The 17,159-nt window shown below is 53.5% G+C and overlaps 1 protein-coding gene across 2 annotated transcripts in view; it reads left to right on the plus strand.

Annotated features, from left to right (window-relative positions):
* Positions 1–12,802, plus strand: part of NET1 (neuroepithelial cell transforming 1) — a 38,007-nt gene extending 25,205 nt beyond the window's left edge. The window contains exons 1-10 of one of the 2 annotated variants that reach the window (XM_026044299.1): positions 4,276–4,393; positions 7,108–7,215; positions 7,965–8,132; positions 8,898–8,960; positions 9,405–9,501; positions 9,621–9,697; positions 10,187–10,444; positions 10,659–10,829; positions 11,793–11,979; positions 12,379–12,802. In XM_026044299.1, coding sequence (XP_025900084.1) covers positions 4,301–4,393; positions 7,108–7,215; positions 7,965–8,132; positions 8,898–8,960; positions 9,405–9,501; positions 9,621–9,697; positions 10,187–10,444; positions 10,659–10,829; positions 11,793–11,979; positions 12,379–12,752 — 1,596 coding nt within the window. In that variant the 5' untranslated portion in view covers positions 4,276–4,300 and the 3' untranslated portion in view covers positions 12,753–12,802. Of the gene's footprint in view, positions 1–4,275; positions 4,394–7,107; positions 7,216–7,964; positions 8,133–8,897; positions 8,961–9,404; positions 9,502–9,620; positions 9,698–10,186; positions 10,445–10,658; positions 10,830–11,792; positions 11,980–12,378 lie in introns of those variants that run through there. The other variant, XM_026044301.1, reaches the window with a different exon arrangement.
* The last annotated feature ends 4,357 nt before the right edge of the window (positions 12,803–17,159 follow it).

A 17,159-nucleotide genomic window follows, 5' to 3' on the forward strand; every position in this document is an offset into this window, starting at 1 on the left:
GCCCTCTCAAAAGCACCACGGTCAACTATTTATAGCCAGATTTTCAAAGCTCTTGCAGCACTTGGACTTCTGAGGCTCACCGTGCACTTCAACTGCAGCCCAGATTTTATGCCACTCTACCTTGGTTTTCCGAGAGGGAATCAATACAATTTGCCCCCCTAAAACACAGATGCATCAATCAAATTAAAATAAAGTCACGGGAGAAGATGAAGACCATTGAACATCATTACCCACAGGCTAAACCACACCATTATTTATCCCCATTTTTAAAATGCATCAAGGGAAGGGATCACTTAACTTTTGTGCCTACCTGTCCTTCTGAAAAGCCCTCCTTTAATGACATTTAATGATACACCAGGTCATTGCTCTGCATACCGGGAAGGCAGCACGTAAAATTGTAGGGCTGGACACGTCAGCCCGGGCAGCCCGACAGGGCCATGCTGCTCGTGTTTGGTTTTGTTCATTAACCTCCTCTCTGCCCCCAGAGTCTTCCTCAAAATCGAGCCCAGCCTATTAGGTCCGTTGAGCTTCTTACCATTGACGTACAGCCTAAAACCCTCGGAGGCCTCTGACATTATCTAAAAGTGAGTGGGAAATTAGAACCCGGGACTAAATGTGTGGCATCCAGTTCCTGTAGCACTGAGCCACCCCTTTTCTACTGCCAAAACACTCCTTTTTGAGGAGAAGGGAGGCATTTTCTTCCCAGATCACTTCTGGGGCTATTAAATGCCCGGATAAGCCAGAAAACAAAGCAAATTGTGGAACAGGAGCAAGAAAGCGAGGACAGGAACTTGCTGAGCAGATCTTCACGCTCCCACACGGAGCCTTGCCCTGGATTTAAGCCACATTGACACCCAACTTGGAGCTAAGTGAGCGCATCTGAAAGCGCTGCACGTTACCCCAGCGTTATGTAAGGTGCCGAGTGACTCATGGGAGGAAACCCGAGTGTGTTTTTTGAAGGTGTGTATACCTTGCTGTTTGTTAGCAACTCCGTCCTTTCCAAGAGGTGATAGGGAATACACAGATGTGGCAGCGTATTTTGCCGGAGGCCGAATGAAGCCGGGCTGAGTAATGCTCAAGAATCACGTCTCGTCTGGACTCTGTTTTCTGGGATGTCCTTGTAGGGCTCTGGGAAGAGGAATTGCGCAGAGGAAGCAAAGTCTTAGTGAGGAGTCTCTTTTTTTGACCCTTTCCATGCAAGCGCGGCGCCGGGTGCTCTGCGAACCTTCCTCACCGTCTTGGGACCCGCTCAACGTCAACGTCACGCAGCCTGGATGGAAGAGTCCAGGTCACACAAGCCCTGGATCTGCACCAGCACCGCAGGGAGATGGTGCCTCCAAAGCTGACAGTGATAGGAGGAAGGCAGACAAGCCCTGAGCCCCCAGCGTAGAACAGGACCCGAAAAATAAGAGCAGGGAGAAAACAGATCCTTGGGGATCTGCATTCTTGCTGGTCCAGATCATTTGAAGCCACCATTTGAGCGTCTTTCCATGGTCAAAGCTCCCGCAAGCAGCTTGGCTCGGGGCAGGGGTAGAGCAGCCTGACAAACGTCACGGAGCCAGGCAAGAAACTGCCCCAGCACCTTCTTCTTCGGGACAGAAATCCATAAACTTTCAAGCAGCAGCGAAAACAGCCCTTCCCTCCTCCCTTCCCCCCTCCCAAAGACACAACGGCTCCGGAGGACTTTTATGGGAATTTTATTGGCGTGTCTGATTCATGCAAGAACGTGCCCGTGCATAAGTTACAAATTTGTATTTGAAAACAGGCTTTGATCACAAGGAGCATCCCGGGGATTGGCTGCAACTCCCCAAAACAACTTTTGGCCCGCGAGCAGGTCTGGGTTTAAGTCCTTTGCGGCGTTCCTGCCCTATCGCTTTGTTGTTAGGGCAGACGCTGCGCTTAATATCGCAAGATTAGACGGTCCCTGTTTTCTGGTGTTGCATCCATATTCATAAGATGGAAATGGCTCTCCTGGCCCGAGTACACAAACATTCAGCTCGTGGAGGGCTGAGGTAACTTGTTTCGTGCAGAGAACGCCATAACTTGTATTTTGGGAAGAATATAGCTGGGTATTGCAGGGTTTGGGGTTTTTTTGCACTTGTAACTTTATAACGGAGTTGAATGACAGCTAATTATAGCGACCTCCCAGCAGCCAAAAGAAACGCCGGATTCCAGAGCGGCTCATAAACTTTGCAGATGACCCGAGAGTCTCTTGATGGGTCATATCCTACTTTTGCTCGTTTTCCAGCGTACGGCTCTCAATTTGGCTTGGAATATAAATATCCAGGGGAGGAATGTTAAACAGAGCTCATGGGCGGTAAACAACGGCGCGTATGGCCGAGGAGGTCCGACTGCCCGCGGCGCGGGAGAAGATGAAGAAGAGCAGGAACGTCCCTGGAGCTCTTGTTTTTGCCAGTCCTCGAGTGCTCTGCACGTGACGCTATATATAGTTTAGTAAGAATTCCTATAAAGTTAGCTCTGAGTTGCATTTCGGTTCCCTGTAAACAGGATTTCTACATGGACAACAAGGAACACGCTGCGAACGTTAGGGATGCTTTGGCTTTCCACGAGACTTGGAGCCGCCAAAGGGATTAAAACGTTGCAGGTTCTTTCTTTGGAGAAATTGAATCCAGATGGCAGACACATTCAGACGCATCCAGGACCTAGGAAAAGCGGGAAAACGGCCCGCCATGGAATATCCCCTCCTCCTGCTCCACTCGAGCACCAGCTTGAGCCGCCTCCCATGGAGGAGGGCACAGCCAAGATCTTCGCATCTTTGGCCCTCTTCTGTAGTAACCACCATCCTTCTGCATGGTTAGGTATAAAGTAGGACAACCCTTAAGCACAGGGGTGGCCAGGGCTGGATTTGGGGGAGATGGAAGGCGCTGTAATGCCCTTTCCACTGAACCTAGATAGGCTGAAGTCAACCCCCAGGCCGGCTGGGCTTTCAGGTAGACCTTCCGCCCGCTCTTGCCATAGGTGATCCCAGCATGGCCAAGAGAAGCTCCTGGAGCAGCTCCTGAGCGCCAGACGCGCCTGGCCAGTTTTGGGGCTGACACATTCGGGTTTCGGGCAGCGTCCCACGCGGCAGCCCCTGGCCCTGGCCCGATGCCACGTGGCCCTCCAGCCCCCTGAGTATTTTTAGCTGCATAAACAGCATCAGTCTGGAGCTACCCTTGGAAATTCTGACGCGTGTTTTGGTAGGAATTCATCTTTTATTAGCCTAAAATGTATTTGATGGGGTCGAAATAACAAAACGGCACGTCAATAACATGGCAAGCAGCTTATTTAGCAGCAGCTTTATCCAAAATAATTGTCAGGAGAAAAGAAGATCCCAGGTACAAAGCTGGCCAGGACCTCAGGCAAGCTCCACACAACAGGAGTCCTCCATTTAAGTGAAAACCCATGCCAAAAACAAGAGGAAAATGAAAACTCAAGAAAAAAAAAAAAGAGTAAAACGAGGCCTGGATCACTCGACCGCTTCCCAGTTGCCTAACTGGGAGCAGGAGAGAAGCCACTGGATCCCTCACACCTAGAAGTGAAACCCTGTGGCTGAGCAGCGGGGAGGACGATCCCGCCATCCCGCCAGCCGGGAAGCAGGAAGAACGGGTCTGTTATCGGCGCAGCGGCCACCGACCGGCCCCGCCGCATTCCCGAGGCTCCGGAGCTGATCCCCAGCGGAGGCTGGAGAGCGAAAGCGCATGGAGGCAGCACCTAAGGACACAAGATGTCCCCTTCTGTGCCTAGCGAGGCCACCATGACTCCACTCCACGCTTCCCCTCTGCTCCCAGCCCTATTTTTAGCACCCTCCATACAGTTTATCCCCATCCCGCTCCAAAGATGGGTCTGGATGTATCCAACCCCCCCAAGCCCCTCCATCTTTTGAGGGTCCAACTGAGGCGGCCACCACGTTAGAGAGGGTGGCGGCGGGGCCACGAGCAGCACAGCAGGAGCCTGAGGCAGGGCGGGGGCGGGGCGCCTCCTCCCGCGGCCTGGCGCTGCCCAAATCCTGCCACGTCCCTTTTTTTAGCAGGAAAAGAAAACTTGGGAAAAGGAGGGGGTTGGGCTCGCCCCCTCCCTCCCCCCCTTCACGCCTTGGAGGGAGTTGTGCAGGGGGCGTGGCCAGGCGGCAGGGAGGCGTGGTGATGCAAAGAGGGCGTGGCTTCGCGCGAGGCCCCGCCCCCGGCGGTGGGGTGGGCGCGCGGCGGGGCGGCGGGCGCAGAGCGGCCATGAGCGCGGGCGGCGGCGGCTGAGGCCGGGGCGGGCGGCGAGCGCGGGGGGAACGCGGCGCCGAGCGGCCATGGTGGCCCACGACGAGCTCGGCGGGCTGCTGCCCATCAAAAGGACTATCCGGGTCATCGACGCGCAGAACCAGTCCTTCAGGGAGCAGGAGGTGAGCGGCCGCCGCCGGAAAAAAAAAAAAAAAAAAAAAAAAAAAAAAAAAAAAACGGGTTTGGGGGGTATTTCTGAGGTAAAAAAGATGCAAAACTTGGAAAAAGCGGCGGGCAAAAGGGCCCAGAGCTGCCTCGCCCGGGCTTGGTCGCTGTGTGCTGCAGAGGAGACCTCCACAGAGCATATACCCACATATACATGCACTTATACTTATGTACATACATACTTATGTGTGTATGTGTGTATATGTACATATATATGGGTGTGTGTGTGTATATATATGTATATATGTGTGTGTGTGCCACTTCTGTCTGCGACACCGAGGCGAGCCCGTAGCTTCAGCCTGAGGGTTTATACCTGTTTTATCCGCCCTTCTTCAAGAGGCACCTTCTTTAACGCTGCTCGCTGGTTCTGCTTCCCAGAGTAATGGGGTTGTTTGCAAATACCCAGCTTAGGAGAAAAAAAATGAAAAATTCCTGAGCCAAAATTACCCGCAGCAGGAGCTGCGCGGCTCAGCTTACAGCAGGCTCCGCTTTGGCTATAAATGGAGCGTGTGACCCCAAAGCCGAGCTGCGCAGAGCGGAGAAGGTGAGGGCTTCGGGAGGATGTGGATGGTTTTTCCCGAGCTGGATCCGACAGTGCCATTGGGAAGAGGAGGGGAGGCCTCCTCAGTCCCGGGCTGGCAGCCCGTGTGGGATCCCGTCTCCGTAGGGCAAAGGAGACCTCGCCGGGAGCTGCCACCCCCATCCCTGCTCCCGATGGAACAGGGAGCCCCTTTGTACAGCCCCATCCCAGACGGCACCAAATTCCTGCCACCGGAGCCCGGCATTCCCGTGCGTCCCCGCGGCTGCAGCCCCGGCCCCTTAACAGCCAGCTGCAAAATTCCCTGCGAACTCCCTGAAATTCCCTGTGTCTGCACGGTGCGAAACGTCGGTTGTGGTGCCACGTTCCCTGTTTCCCCCCTATTTATATCCCTGGCCCCGCCGGGGCTGCGCGCGGCTTCTCTCGGAGCCTTTTCTGCCTGCGCTCCTGCAGTTTCTTGAGCCTCTCTTGGCTCCTGCCCCAGAAGGTTGATGCACGGTGTTTTACGTCCAAGCTGCCTTTCCATTCAGAAATGCCCCTAATTAATTTAATTTTAGTCTTCCAACGAGTCCAGCCTGACTTTCCAGCTTTCTGGCTAATCCTTTTCCTGAGGGGTTCTGCTCTGAGCGCAGAGCTCCAGGAAAGGAGCAAGATTTTCTCCATATCTGTGGTCCGGAGGTTACCCCGGTGTTTTCAGGTGTTTTTCCAGTGTTTTCAGCTCTGCCTCAATCGGAAAATTGTTTTTCTTGTTATTTTTCCCTCCCACCTGCAACTTCAGAGACTTAATTCGAGGTGTGAGGTAACATCTCCTGCTTAGGGCTCCGCGTAGGGAGGCACGAGCTGCTCTGGGGGTGACGTTGCCAAATTCTAATCTCACCCACGTAGCTTTTATGCTTCCTAAATCCCAGGCCTGGGATCCCTGTCCGTCCCTGTTCCTCTTTTCTGCTTTCAGCATTTGTCACTTCTCTTGCAGTAACGGGTTCGTGGGGTTGGGGCCCCTTATCTTGCAATCTCTGATGGGAAGCAAAGACAGCCGAGGGCTGTTTATCTTGGGCCATCTTCTGTCTCCCTTCCCTTTAATCCCTTTGATACAGAAGAGAAGCAAATCGCCTGTAATTAACCCAAAACGTCTCAGAAAACCTTGGTAAAATTTCTGTTGAGCGTGACTCAAAGAAGCTTCCATTAAATTCAACTTCATGCTCAGAAACTTCCTTATGATAATGAGTCACATCCAGCTGTGCCGGGTGTTCAGGAGTGCCAGGGCAGCAGCCCCGGCCCCTCCAGCGCTGGTTCCGAGTCCCTCCCTCCCGAGCTCCCCTCGTGCCCAGCGTTTCTGACGCAGAGCCCACAGAGTGGCTGGTTTAATGTAAAACCTGATCCGAGCTCAAGGACAAACGAGTTTCGAGAAGACGGTTCCTCTTTCTTGGCAGCGTTTCAGTCAGGAGGGAGGTGACAGCCCTCTGCGCTCCCCGCACCCATGAGCAGTGCACAAAAGCAACAGATCTGCCCTTAGATATAAACAACACACAAGAAAAACAAGGATTGCTTTGAGGGGCAAGGGGAGAAGTGTGGTAGGACGGGAGATTTGGGGTGTATCTGCCCCACGCACGCGTGTTCCCCGCAGGAATGATCAGCATGTGGTTGCTTGCCATTTGTTAGCATTGCTGCTGCCCTGGCCTCTGACAGCCGCTTTTGTCTCCAAAACAAAACTAAAATGAAGAAAAAAAATATTTTTTTTCGTCACTCTGTTTTCCTTTTTTAGAAGCAGAGGAACAAATCACAGCTCCATCTAAAGGTGGCAATAGCTCAGCCTCTAGAGGCTACTTGCCTCCATTTCTCTTCAAAGCACAGCGGTAGCTGCTCAAATCCTGTTTTGAAACCCAGCTGGCACGTAGGTTATCTCGCCCCTTTTGCACTGGCTGAGGTCTTCACAGTTTAATTGTAGCCTTAAAGTTCAGACAAATATTTACAGCCACTGCTCTTCCCTTGAAGATGAATGGCTACTTCCAAACACTTTCTCTGCGGTTTTTCCCACTTCTCAAGTGGGTTCTTTGCTTTTCAAACTTGCCCGGACAGCTGAGAAATGAAGCGGCAGTCGCAGCCAGTACAACATGTTCTCTGCTTTATTTACAGGAGCCAAGCAATAAACGGGTTCGGCCCTTAGCACGGGTCACGTCCTTGGCCAACTTGATCTCTCCTGTGAGAAATGGTGCAGTTCGGCGCTTTGGACAGACCATACAGGTGAATGGGGGAAGATTCTGGCTTGCTGGTGCAAAAAGACACCAGGATTTCAAAGGGAGCTTCAAGAAATCAACTCTATAATTCATTCGGGGACAAGCCTTGTGCAGAAAGCTTCACTGCTCGTGATTTAGGGAGCAGAGGTGGCTCGTTAGCTAGCCAGATATTTTATTTGCTTAAATCTCAAACTTAAAAATTCAGATAAGGAGAGCCAGGTGATAAAGAAGGAGCTGAAGATATATGTGTATTGCAGCGTGTGCTTAAATGTGAACTGACCTTGCTGTTCAGTGCTCTCTAAGCAAGGTTAGGAAAACGTTGTCTGAAGAACATTTTAATCTGTACGTGCAGATAAGATCGCTGGGAAGTCTTGGGTTGCAATAACATCGCAGGCCGTGAAAGCAAAGTTCAAGTGGCTCGTGATTAGCCCCATTATAGGTAGAGTTATGATCCTAATTTATGTGCTTCCTTGTGCCTTGGAGCTGGAATCAGACTTTACTTGCCCTTCTTCCTCCCACGTGCTGGTTTTGGATCCGCGCCGGGAGAGGAACATGGAAAAGACTGTCCGTGTTGTCGGGTCTCCGGGGGCTTCCTTGCCAGCTTGATTAAAGTGTCCCTTTATCAGAGGAAAAGTGTCTGGGTGTGTTTTCCTGCCCTGCACAGCAGAGGAGGATGAGGGATTGGGAGGGGTGTAAATAACGCTTTTGTACTTATTAAAAGTTGGCCGTAATTTATTTTTCTTTTAATCCCCACAGTCATTTACCCTTCGCAGCGACAGCAAATCTCCTAGCTGTGCCCAGAAGGCATGCAGCAGATCTGCTGCCCCCACCCCTCCGAAAAGAAGGAACAGTGTCCTCTGGTCCGAGATGTTAGACGTCAACATGAAGGAGTCCCTGAGCACCAAAGAAATCAAGCGCCAGGAGGTAGGTTGTCAAGATAAACAGCACGAAAGAGGCAACCAAGGCCCTTGCTTAGCCCGTTTGCATGGTGGGAAAAAGCAGAAAAGGACACATGTGGGCACGACTGCACACCTGTATTTCCAGAAGACTCAATTTCTGTCTTTGAGGCTTCTTTCTGAAGTCACGTTTTGCATGCACGGCAAAGTCTAAGGCAGTTTTGTCTGCGAAACTTTTGGTTTGACCCTGCTGAGCTGCCAACGCTCTCTGTGGTGGCTCCGGCACTGCTGGAGCTCCACACTCGCCCACGCTGGTTGCTCTGCAGAGGACCCGCAGTTGGGTTTCCTCCAAAAGCAGCTGTCTTTCTCCTCAGGCTCCTGATAATTGGTTGAAAGCCAAATAGCAAGGTCTCAGCTTGCCTTTTTCCTGCAGTTCTTAGACAAATCTAATGACAACACAGAAGCTGACTAAAGACACTTGGGTTTGACCTCTGTGGTTTTTCTGGGCTTTATTTTTGGGTTTTTTTGTTTGTTTGTTTTTCAAACTCACTCAAATAAAACCAATGATTTAGAAGATGCTAGGATGCAACTTGGCTGGTGCCTGCGCTTCAGAGCTTTTGTACAGCTATAAGTAATGTAGCTTTTTCAGATCTAGGAAAGGCAGTGGATTCGCTTGAGGTTGTCGTGCCCGGGTTCATATAGCAGAGACTGGATGTGCTTTATGGGAACTAAGACGGCCAGAGGATCTCTGGGATTAGAAATGACTCTCCACGTTTCACCCTCCTCTTCACAGGCAATTTACGAAATGTCCAGAGGAGAGCAGGATCTAATAGAAGATCTGAAGCTTGCCAGAAAGGTGAGTGTCTTTTTCCTTCGAATCGGTCATCAATTTTCAGGTAAAGTGATATATAATAGTCCTCATATAAAGAAACTTTATTATGTCAGGCCCAGCATCCACTGGAAAGCTGCTGTGTGCAGTTCTTCCAAACTTGTTGGGGAGTTTCTCTCCCAAATGAGATCAGTTTAGGCAAGAAAGACCTTTTCTTATTTATAGTCCCTACTTATTTGTAAACCTTGCCCACAAATAGGGACTATTTGTAGTCCCTGCTTACTTGTAGACCTTGATGACTTTATACAAGGATGAATCTTGTAGAGATCAAAGTTTATGTTACTTTTTCTGCTAGCCTCACGTAAAACCTGTCTTGCGTGTGATACGTCCCCTAATAAATATGTTTTCATCTGCCGTTTCATTTGGGTTTGGGAGATGTGAATATGACTAAGGACTGATGTTCTTTGACAGGCCTATCACGATCCCATGCTGAAACTCTCCATCATGTCCGAGGAAGAGCTCACCCACATATTTGGGGACTTGGATTCTTATATTCCTCTGCATGAAGGTAAGAGCAGCTTCGTTATTAAATAATATGCCGAGTAGGAGATGGATTCGAATCTGTCTCACATTAGAAGAGTTCCCTGAGGCATCGTGGCCATTCTTACGTTCTTGTTTCAATTCCAGATTTGTTGGCGAGTTTAGGGGAGGCGACGAAACCGGACGGAACAGTGGAGCAGATCGGGCCCATTCTTGTGAAATGGGTGAGTACGAGGCTGCGAGACACCAGGCAGAAAACAGCTGGGAGCTTAAAGAGCCCAGAGCTCGAGGCTGAAACACTGGGGGCCTTTGTGGCCGCCCGTGAAAGATGTAGACGGAAATCCTGGCTGCACTGAGAACAATGGGAGTCTGTCAAGTGCAAAGGGCCAAGATTTCACACCGCAGACTTCATGCCAGGGCGTCTGCCACCGCTCTCTGATTTATGTTTGAAACATTTGCATCCTCTGGACTGTTTGCAGCCGATGTGACCTCGATAGTATTATCACTGTTAATCATTTGAATATCAAAGCTCTGTATGGAGGGGGCCCTGTTTCTCCTCACAGAAGTCTAGCTGCAGATCCAAAATAAACCATTAGGTTTTTAATGGGCAACGAATTGCAGGGAGGGCAACAGAACTCCCCGAGTTTGACGTGTTGGTGTGATCTGTGTTTCTTACGTGGGATTTGGCTCCTAACTGTTGCCTTCTCCTGCAGTTGCCACGACTTCATGCCTACAAAGGTTACTGCAGCAATCAGCTGGCAGCCAAAGCGCTCCTGGATCAGAAGAAGCAGGACCGCAGGGTGCAGGACTTCCTCCAGCGCTGCCTCGAGTCTCCTTTCAGCCGAAAATTAGACCTCTGGAGCTTCCTGGACATTCCTCGGAGTCGGCTGGTCAAATACCCGCTGCTCCTGAAGGAAATCCTGAGACACACTCCCAAAGACCATCCTGATATCCAGATTCTAGAAGAAGCAGTAAGTAACAGTGATTTCTGTGATGATCGTTCTGATATAAGCGTGTAATTCTGGAGCTTCCGAAAGCTCCTCAGCAATTTGTGGGGAGCGAAAGCAAATGAGGGCTTGATCGACATGAACTCCATCATCTGGAGTTTCAAATAACACTTAAAAGTAAAGATAGGCAAAGCAGAGGTTCCAATTTCATCTTTATTTTTAACGTTTTGTTGTGTAGATCACTATAATCCAAGGAGTCCTCTCCGACATCAACCTGAAGAAGGGGGAGTCGGAGTGCCAGTACTACATCGACAAGCTGGAGTACCTGGATGAGAAGCAGAAGGACCCGAGGATCGAGGGCAGCAAAGCTTTGCTGTGCCACGGGGAGCTAAAGAACAAAAACGGACACGTAAGTTCCTTGGGCTCCCAAGGAGTTTGGTGTAATTAACACTAAACGTTGAAAACCTTTCCCCAGAGGCCGTTATTTTCGCTTGCCTGTCACAGCAGGACCCCCCAGTCTGTGAAGTTGAGGTGATTGGTTAAATTAAAAAAGCAGGAGCTGGGAACACCTGGCAGCAGGGCTGTATTTCGGGCTGTGAGGACAAGTGTCCTGCTGACAACTTTCCAAGCAGCCCCAGAACCTGGAAAACAACGGGCACAAATCACATGGAAGGCGTGCGCTGTGCCCCGGCACCCCCTCGGCAGGGATCTCCTGCCTGCTCTTTGCTCCCGGGTGCTCAGATATTCCCCGTTACAAAAGCTGGCCCGCAGCTCTTCCCAACAACCTGTTCCTGCAACAGCCTGTTGGGATTACACATGAACTGCCGAAAGTTTCTCCCTTTGCTGCTGCAGCAGCCCTGCAAAGTCCTACCATAGTCAAGAGCTTTGTCCTCGCTTACAGGGGGACAAATTAATTAATTATTATTTTTTTAATTCAGCTCTTACATTTTTATACTTATGAAAAAGATGTATTTTCCACAAAAGCTCTTGCTAAGTGACCTCTCCTTGCCATGTATAGAAACAGTAGTAGCTAGCAAGTGTGTGGTCTTAAGGCAATGGTTAAATTTAAAATGTGACATCCTAAAATGTGACATCCAGGGCCCTCCAGAAATCTGTGCCCATCTCTTTGGCTGCCTCTTATAGACAGGAGCAAATTAGAAATAACTTTTGATGGGTCCCAGGGTGTTTAAACCTCCTGGTGCAGGTCCTGTAGGAGCCACCACTCTCGGGGCCTGACATAGCAGGAAAATATCAGCAGGTTGATGTGGATGAGACTTGGATAAGGGGGCCTTGGAGCCAGGACCGGCTACGTAGCCGCTCTGGATGCACAGTGTGACACTTGGCTCATGTCTGGATGCGTCTTCCTTTCCAGAAGCTCTACGTGTTCCTCTTCCAAGACATCCTGGTGTTGACGCGGCCGGTCACTCGGAACGAGCGCCAGTCCTACCAGGTGTACAGGCAGCCCATCCCTGTGCAGGAGCTGCTCCTCGAGGACCTGCAGGATGGCGACGTGAAGATGGGAGGATCCTTCCGAGGAGCTTTTGGCAACTCGGATAAAGGTAGAGACCCAACCAGTTATCCCCGGGATAACGGGAATTGCCTGGGGGAGGTTGTAACTGCTTTTAGATCCCAATAAACCGTGGTCCTTTTAGGATGGCAGCCGGGTGACACTTGGGAACTTCTGCCTTTAGTCTTTGGCTTTGCGGTCTTCTCTCTGGTGTGTGCCAGATCCCCGTGTCTCCCCATAGATCCCCATGCCGTGTACAGGGATTTACAACCAGCACTTTGCAGTCAGTGCTCGGATTAGAGCAGACACTTGGAAGTCAATGTTTTCCACTTACTTTGTTGGGATTGGAACGTTTTTCCGCAAACAGAGTGCTCCCAGCCGCTTGTCTTGTAGCAGAATCCCCAAACCCGGAGCTGGAATCTGATCTGCTTTTCCCTGTGCTTCTCCCCAGCTAAAAACATCTTCCGGGTGCGTTTCCAAGAGCCCTGCCCGGGCCAGTCGCACACGCTGCAGGCCAACGACGTCTTCCACAAGCAGCAGTGGGTGAACTGCATCCGCACGGCCATCGCGCCCTTCCAGCGCAGCGCGCCCGCCGCCGACCTCCAGGAGCTGCCGGAGCTCAGCGAGGAGGCCGAGGAGAACAGCCCTCCCGCCGGGAAGCAGGCGGCAACAACCCGCATGGAGCTGGACGAAACCCCCACCGAGGGCGGCTCCGGCCTGGACTCGGAGGATGCCAAGGGCGCGAAAACGCACAGGCCGCTTCCCGGCCCCAGGAAAAGCAGGGAGAAGCAGCTGAGCAGCAAGCGGAAAGAAACGCTGGTGTGAAGCGGAGCCCGTGCACGGCCTCGCCGAGGACTCTTTATTTATAAATACCGTGTACATTTTTCTCGCAATGTGAGCATGGTGGGATTTACTGTCTTGAACAGAGATGTCTCTTTTTTTTCCCTCTTTTTCCTTTCTTTTTTTTTTTATGTTGTAATGGCAGCTACTGGTATGCAGGTAACGCTGTTGAGCCGGGGTCTGTTTTTTGGCAAACGCGGCCGCCTTGGAACCAATGTGGGACTCGGGAGCCCTCGTGCTTTTGGTCCTCGATGCAGAGTGGAAGCGGTCGCGTCGCTTTTTCCAAAGCTCCCATTTGAGGCTACAAAAACAGGGAAGCCCGAAGGGGAAGCGAGGCCGGTGCCTTGGGATCGCTGCTGTCAAAGCCCTTCAGAGGCGGCCCCGAAACCCGAACGCGCGGCGGCGTTTTGACGGGTCGCAGTACCCAAACGCTGCAGGACGTGGCACTTGTAATGAGTTTCGGGTCATTATTTTAAAAAAAGATCCCCAAAAAAAGGCACACGCACACACAAAAACAGACCCCAGGTCAATAGCGTTTCAATTTACCTACTGGAATTTTTCATTCGAGTTTTTCCATTGTACATTCCTCATTTTCCACTCCCGTAACCTGCCAGCTATTTAATTTTTTTTATATATATATATATATATATATATATATATATTAGGATTTTTTTCAGGTTTGTTTGGGTTTTGTTTTTTTCCTTTTTTTATTTGGGTTTTTTTTTAACTTTTTTATTTTTGTTGTTGTCTTCTGAGTCTTTCCCACTCGGCATTTCCTTTCCAGCGCTTGATCCTTGTCCTGAGCTGTACAGATTTCTTTCTTTCTTCCCACACGCAGCAAAACGAAGCCATAACATGATAGGCTGGGAGCAGAGGTTTAGGAAGGGCTTAGGAAACGTCGCGAGGGGGTTTTGGGGAGGGAAGAGGATGACCAGGTAGCGAGAGTAGCGGGCCACAAGGTAGTTGGGTGGTGGTGTTGCTTTGGAAAGGAAGCGCCTTCCGCGGAAGGCCGGACTGGAGGCAACCAAGGGCGTCTTGTACGTGGTAGGAGGGTAGAGAAGGGTGAGGAAGTAGGACGGGGAGCGGTAGTGTCTGTAAATACGCGTAGCAGCAGCGTCTAGTTGGCCAAAGATCCGCAGGAGGAAGCGGAGCCCCGTCTCTCCCGTGGCGAAAGGGTGCGAGAAACGACGCAGAAGCAGCTTGGGCTGAAGGCGCCGCGAGAAGGAGAGCGGGGAGGAGAGGGCGAAGCCGGCGGCCCCATCCCGGCGCTGCAGCGGCGCCGGCGGCACCTGCGGAGCCGGGAGAAGGGGCGCGGGGAGCCGGCGGGACGTGGGGTCTCTGTAAATGAATTGTACAGTGCCAAGTCCCATTAAATTCCTGAGAGCGCCTCGCCCGCCTGGTGTCTTGTGGGTGCGGGGAGCTGCGGGTGGGCCGGGAATGGAGAGCGGGAGGGCGGCCGCGTGTCCCGGGAGCGGAGGAGCTCCCAGCTCGGGGAGGAGGTGGAAGCGGCTCCGCGCACGGAGGCTCCATCGCGCCCGGGACCTTGGCTGGGGCCGCTGCCTTCCCGCCGCTGGCTCCCGGCCTGGCCTCCCGTGCTAGACTAAACACGCCGGCATCTCCAGGCTTCCTCTCCCGCGGCTCCTTCCCCCTCCCAGCACCTTCTCCAGCCTCCGCCCGGCCCCAGGACTTGGCCCCCGGGAGCTGGAAGCGACGGGATGGCTCCAAGACGGAGCGCGGGGCTGGTCGGAGCCGGCGCCTGGTGCTGCTCTCGCCTCCAACCTTCAGTGCGGGGGGAACCCTTGGGCTGCTCCTTTCCCTCACGCTGCTCCATCCACCTGGATTTTCCCAGCTTGCCCCTATCCCATGGCCTCGGAGTGGGAATATTCACACTTGAGCATTGGGCTGGGAACTGGGAACATGAGCAGTGTGGGGCACCGGGTCCTGGCTCGGGGAGGCATCGGGACTCCCCAAGGGCCTCGCTGGTGGAGGCCCCTTTGGCTGCTAACTGAACACCAGGAATAAGGATGGAGGGATGGTTGGGTGGATGGAAAAATGGGTGAGTGGGTGGATGGATGGACGGAGGGATGGAGACTTCATCCTCACGTGCTGTCGTGCGCTGGGATGCGCGGTGACTTGACTCACCTTTAATAACTCTCGGAGCTGAACCTGGGTTCTCCAGGAGGCCTCGTGCCGATGCCGGCCTGACGTGCGGCCGCGTCGGCTGCCCAGCGGTGCCGGGGCCGAGTCCCCGCGGAGCAGCTTGGAGCGGGATGAGCCAATGGACAGGAATGACCTGACAGTCACCGGCCCCGGCGCTGCCCCGCGCCCGGCGCTGGCCAAGCGGCCACCAAACCTGTTCTGCAAAAGCAGCCGAAACCCGGGCGGTTTTGGCCCCGTCTCGCGGCCTCCTCGGCGGCTCCTGCTCCGCTGCCGCCACCTCCTCCTCTTCCCAACGGAGAGCGAGGGAAGGAGCAAGGGAAGACGGGAGGAGGGATGGAAGGAAGGAGACGGGAGGAGGCTCCTCTGGGCCTGCAGGCCCCAGCCTGGGGCCTTCCCCCGTTCCCCAGCGCTGCCCTCTCGCTCGCACCCGGCTCCTGTCATCAGCCCATCCACGGGATTGTCCCGATGGGCTCAGGCTGGGGAATCGCACAGGGCGTGCGGGATCCCCTGGGACACAAGCTGAAGCTCTGGGAGCTTTTGGAGCTGGACGCCAACCCACAGCACGAGTCACGAGTTCAGCCCGGGCTCAGCCCCAGGGACCCCCGGCGGGCGGCTGGAAACCTCCGTCCTTCCCCTCCACTGTCCCAGGATTGTGAGGAGCTTTTTTCCTCCCACGGGATAGTGAGGAGCTTTTTTCCTCCCAGCGCAGCCGGCAGAGTCCGGCTCCATAACAATTTTTCCCAGTGGAAGCTCTGCCTTTCGGCTCTGTCTGGGGGGGGATTAAGGCGGCTGGGCCCTTTGGAGGCACCGGGATGGGATTTTTCCAGCTATCCAGGCCTGGCAGCAGCTCGGTACCAACCCGGCTCCAGCAGGAGCAATTGGCACCCTGGGGACCTGCCGGCACCATCGCACCCAATGCCACCTGCTCGACCTTGGTGCTTCCCCGGGGATGCGACTCCAATTTTCCCTACAGGAAAACACTGGGATCAGCGGCCTCCATCCCCGCAGGGGTTAACGGCAGCTCCGGCTGCAACCAGAGCCGGCTCCTTCCCTTCCCCTCCCGCCGCTGCCGGGGCCCCTTTGGAAGGGGATGGAATTAATAGCACCATGAGCTCAGCCCCCGCCAGCGCGGCTGCTCGGGGGCTTCTCCCTGGCTTCCGAGGCGCCGGCTGGGGTGGGAGAACCCTGCCCGGCTCCGCAGGGCCCCGCGCTCAGCCTGGGGGGGTCTCGGCTTCGGGACGCCCCGCAGGATAAGCCGGACTCCGCAGGGAAGGTATTTTTATCCCGGAGCCGGGGGGGGGGTTTCTGCTGCCACCCTGCCCGGCTCTGGGCAGCTCAGACACCCCTGGGGCTCCGGAGCCTCCCCGGAGTGCCCCGCACGGAAACGGCTCCAGGTGCCACGTGGTCGGGTCTCGGTGCCACCTTCGGGGTGTATTTGGGGGGAACATGATGACAGGAGAGGGCCCCGGAGCTGAGGGGCCCACAGGGCTTTGCTGCTTTGGAAGCAGCGCTCGGAGCCACCTTATCCCGTAACAGGAATCTCAGGGCAGAGCTAGACCTTATCTTACAGATTGGGAGACCTGGGAAGATCTCTCCTTGAAGATACATTTCCAGGGAGCTCTAGGTGCCTGCTAGGTATCTAGAGCTCCTACAATCCTCTCTGGAGACGTGTCTAGAGGTTTGGTTGGGAGGACAGGTTGGTACCAAGTCCCAGGAGGTGACTTGGGGCTTTCAGGAGCAGGGAAGGTCCCTCTGGGCCAACGTTGGCCACCAACATTGTTGTCCTGAGCAGATGTCTACCCATCCGCTCTGAGGGACAGGAGGCCCATTGACACTTTGGGGCCTGATTCACCCAGCGCAGGTTTTGGGCTGACCTAAGGAGGTGGCTGGGTGAGAAACCTCAATGGGGTGTGAGACACCCCATGTTGGGTGAGAAGACCCAAGTACCTGAATGTCTTCTCAACATGGCTGGGAAAGGAGGCCCAAGGCTGAAGGGAGACGGTGGCAGCAGCAGGTGAATCCAGGCCCAGGGGGAGAAGCCACCAGGCTCTTCTTGAGAGCAGCCAACAGGGGCCTAAAGGAAGAGATCTGAAAAGATCCCACCCCTTGGCACGATGTCCCCCACCGAGGGCATCTCCTCTCACCTAGGAGGAGAAATTCGTAGCCTCAAGGTCTTTCTGGCCTCCTTCCCCCTTTCCTCCCCCTTGACTAGTCCAAACCCAGAGGACCTGG

The sequence above is a fragment of the Nothoprocta perdicaria genome, unplaced genomic scaffold (assembly GCF_003342845.1).
Source record: "Nothoprocta perdicaria isolate Ctin4 unplaced genomic scaffold, notPer1 scaffold_359, whole genome shotgun sequence".
Lineage (NCBI taxonomy): Eukaryota > Metazoa > Chordata > Aves > Tinamiformes > Tinamidae > Nothoprocta > Nothoprocta perdicaria.